Raw genomic sequence first — 1,708 nt, forward strand, 5'->3', positions numbered from 1 at the left:
GGCGATCATGACAAGGAGGACGTCGCCGATTCTCAGGACGTCGTTGCTGTTGCTGCTGCTGGCGCTCTCACTGGCCCGGTAGACATGGAGGCCGAGGCTCCCCTACCACCAGCGAAGCGCAGACGTAGGGCTGGACGGAAAGCCATCACGAAGGGGAGTGGTGTTGCGCTCAAGATGCCCACTCCTCTTCGTCCAGTCCAGGCCCCCGTCACACAGCAGCAGCAGCAGCCTCGGGGCAGCATCGCCAAGCGCAAGCGCAAGCTTGCAGAGGTCATCGAGGAGTCGCCGTTGGACGCTCCTCAGCCTCCCAAGGATGCTGCAGCCGCTGCAGGTGACAGCGGCGTCAGCACCGTGGAAGGAAGCGCACCTCCACGGAAGCGGACGCGTCGAGCCACCCGGATGGCCGGCGCGGAGGCCAATGCCACCGCTGCTGCTGACGCCGTCGCCGATAACAACCCGGTCAAGAACCATCCCACCGTGGAACCCCCAGTGGTCGCGACGGAACCGGGCGGCGAAGTCACCCTCGCAGCTCCCGGGCAGCTTGCTCTCCCCCCCTTCCCGGCTGACAGCTTGGAGGGGTCCATCTACTTGGCCCAGCATCAGGTTATGAGCCGTGAGCTGGGTCGCCGGATCGATGACTGTCGTGTCAAATGGACCGCAGCCATCGAGGCCCTTGAGTCTGCTCGGCAGCTCATGGATAGTTGGTTGGAGCTTTGGAAGAAGGGTCAGTAATGGCCTCTTTTTTAACTTCTCTTCCAAGGTCGCGGGAGGGCTTGCTGGCGACGTTGCCCTCGGAGGCTTGAATTGAAGATGGAAGATTGGGGGGGTGGGATTTTTATTCTTTTTTTTTCCTTTTCGTTTGTTGGGAGGGTGGTGGCCTGTTTTGTTTTGTTTTGTCTTTTTTTTTGTCTTTTCTTTTTCTTTTTCTTCTTTTCTTTTTTTCTTTTCTTTTCTTTTCTTTTTTTTGGTTCTTCCTGTATTGTCTGTCCCTCCCCTTCGGGGTGATTGGGACAGACATTTAGTTCTGTATTTTCTTGTTGTTGTCCCTTGTCCCCCCACTCCGGTGAGGATGGGACAAGGGACGTGTTCTTGTTTTCCTTGCCTGTATATTGTTAGTTCATGTACGTAGTTTTTGTCTTTCTTCTTTCTGCCCCCCTAGTGGGTGTCCCGCTGGTAGGATGGGCAAAAGAATGAAACCTTCGTTGGAAAATCCTGAAAAGGACAAAGTCCTTCTGAACTGATGTAGAAGTAATAACGAGTAATGTTTTTCACTGGCAGCATTGGTGTTAGTCAATGACTGGTTGGGATCCCGTGGGGATAGATAGGAATAACGAATGCTTGTGATCAAAGTTGCTACGTTACATGGTGTACTCCGTACGTCCCATGTAACTGAGCTGTCGTTTCGAAAACACAAGGGAGGAGGGAGAAAAAGGGGGGAACAAAGGATCATTGACTTGACTTCTTCAATTATCCAAGACAGGAATGATCGATTGACCTAAAAGGAAAAAGAAAGGAGAGTCACAAACGGTCAGTCGAGGAATTAAACTGCTCTTCACAACTTTTTCTTCGAGGACGACAAAAAAAGGGAATTCAATTCAGATAATTGACTCGAGCAAGCAAAAACATCAACTTGGGATCCTCGATCTCTTCCCCTAATTAATGTCTGTCCTAGAAACAATGCTTGCGTAGGCCGTAGTGTAGTGCAAGC

The 1,708-nt window shown here is 51.9% G+C and overlaps 2 protein-coding genes across 2 annotated transcripts; one reads left to right on the forward strand and one right to left on the reverse strand.

Moving 5' to 3' along the window:
• T310_9187 (uncharacterized protein) lies at window positions 1–732 on the forward strand (the record flags this gene model as incomplete). Its single annotated transcript, XM_013468323.1, has 1 exon — window positions 1–732. A coding segment is annotated over one exon (732 nt), but the record flags the coding sequence as incomplete, so codon positions are not given.
• A 385-nt stretch (window positions 733–1,117) lies between these two features.
• Window positions 1,118–1,495, reverse strand: T310_9193 (uncharacterized protein; the record flags this gene model as incomplete). Its single annotated transcript, XM_013468324.1, has 1 exon — window positions 1,118–1,495. A coding segment is annotated over one exon (378 nt), but the record flags the coding sequence as incomplete, so codon positions are not given.
• Between the last annotated feature and the right edge of the window lie 213 nt (window positions 1,496–1,708).

Source organism: Rasamsonia emersonii (genome assembly GCF_000968595.1).
Source record: "Rasamsonia emersonii CBS 393.64 chromosome Unknown ctg1118621760990, whole genome shotgun sequence".
NCBI lineage: Eukaryota > Fungi > Ascomycota > Eurotiomycetes > Eurotiales > Trichocomaceae > Rasamsonia > Rasamsonia emersonii.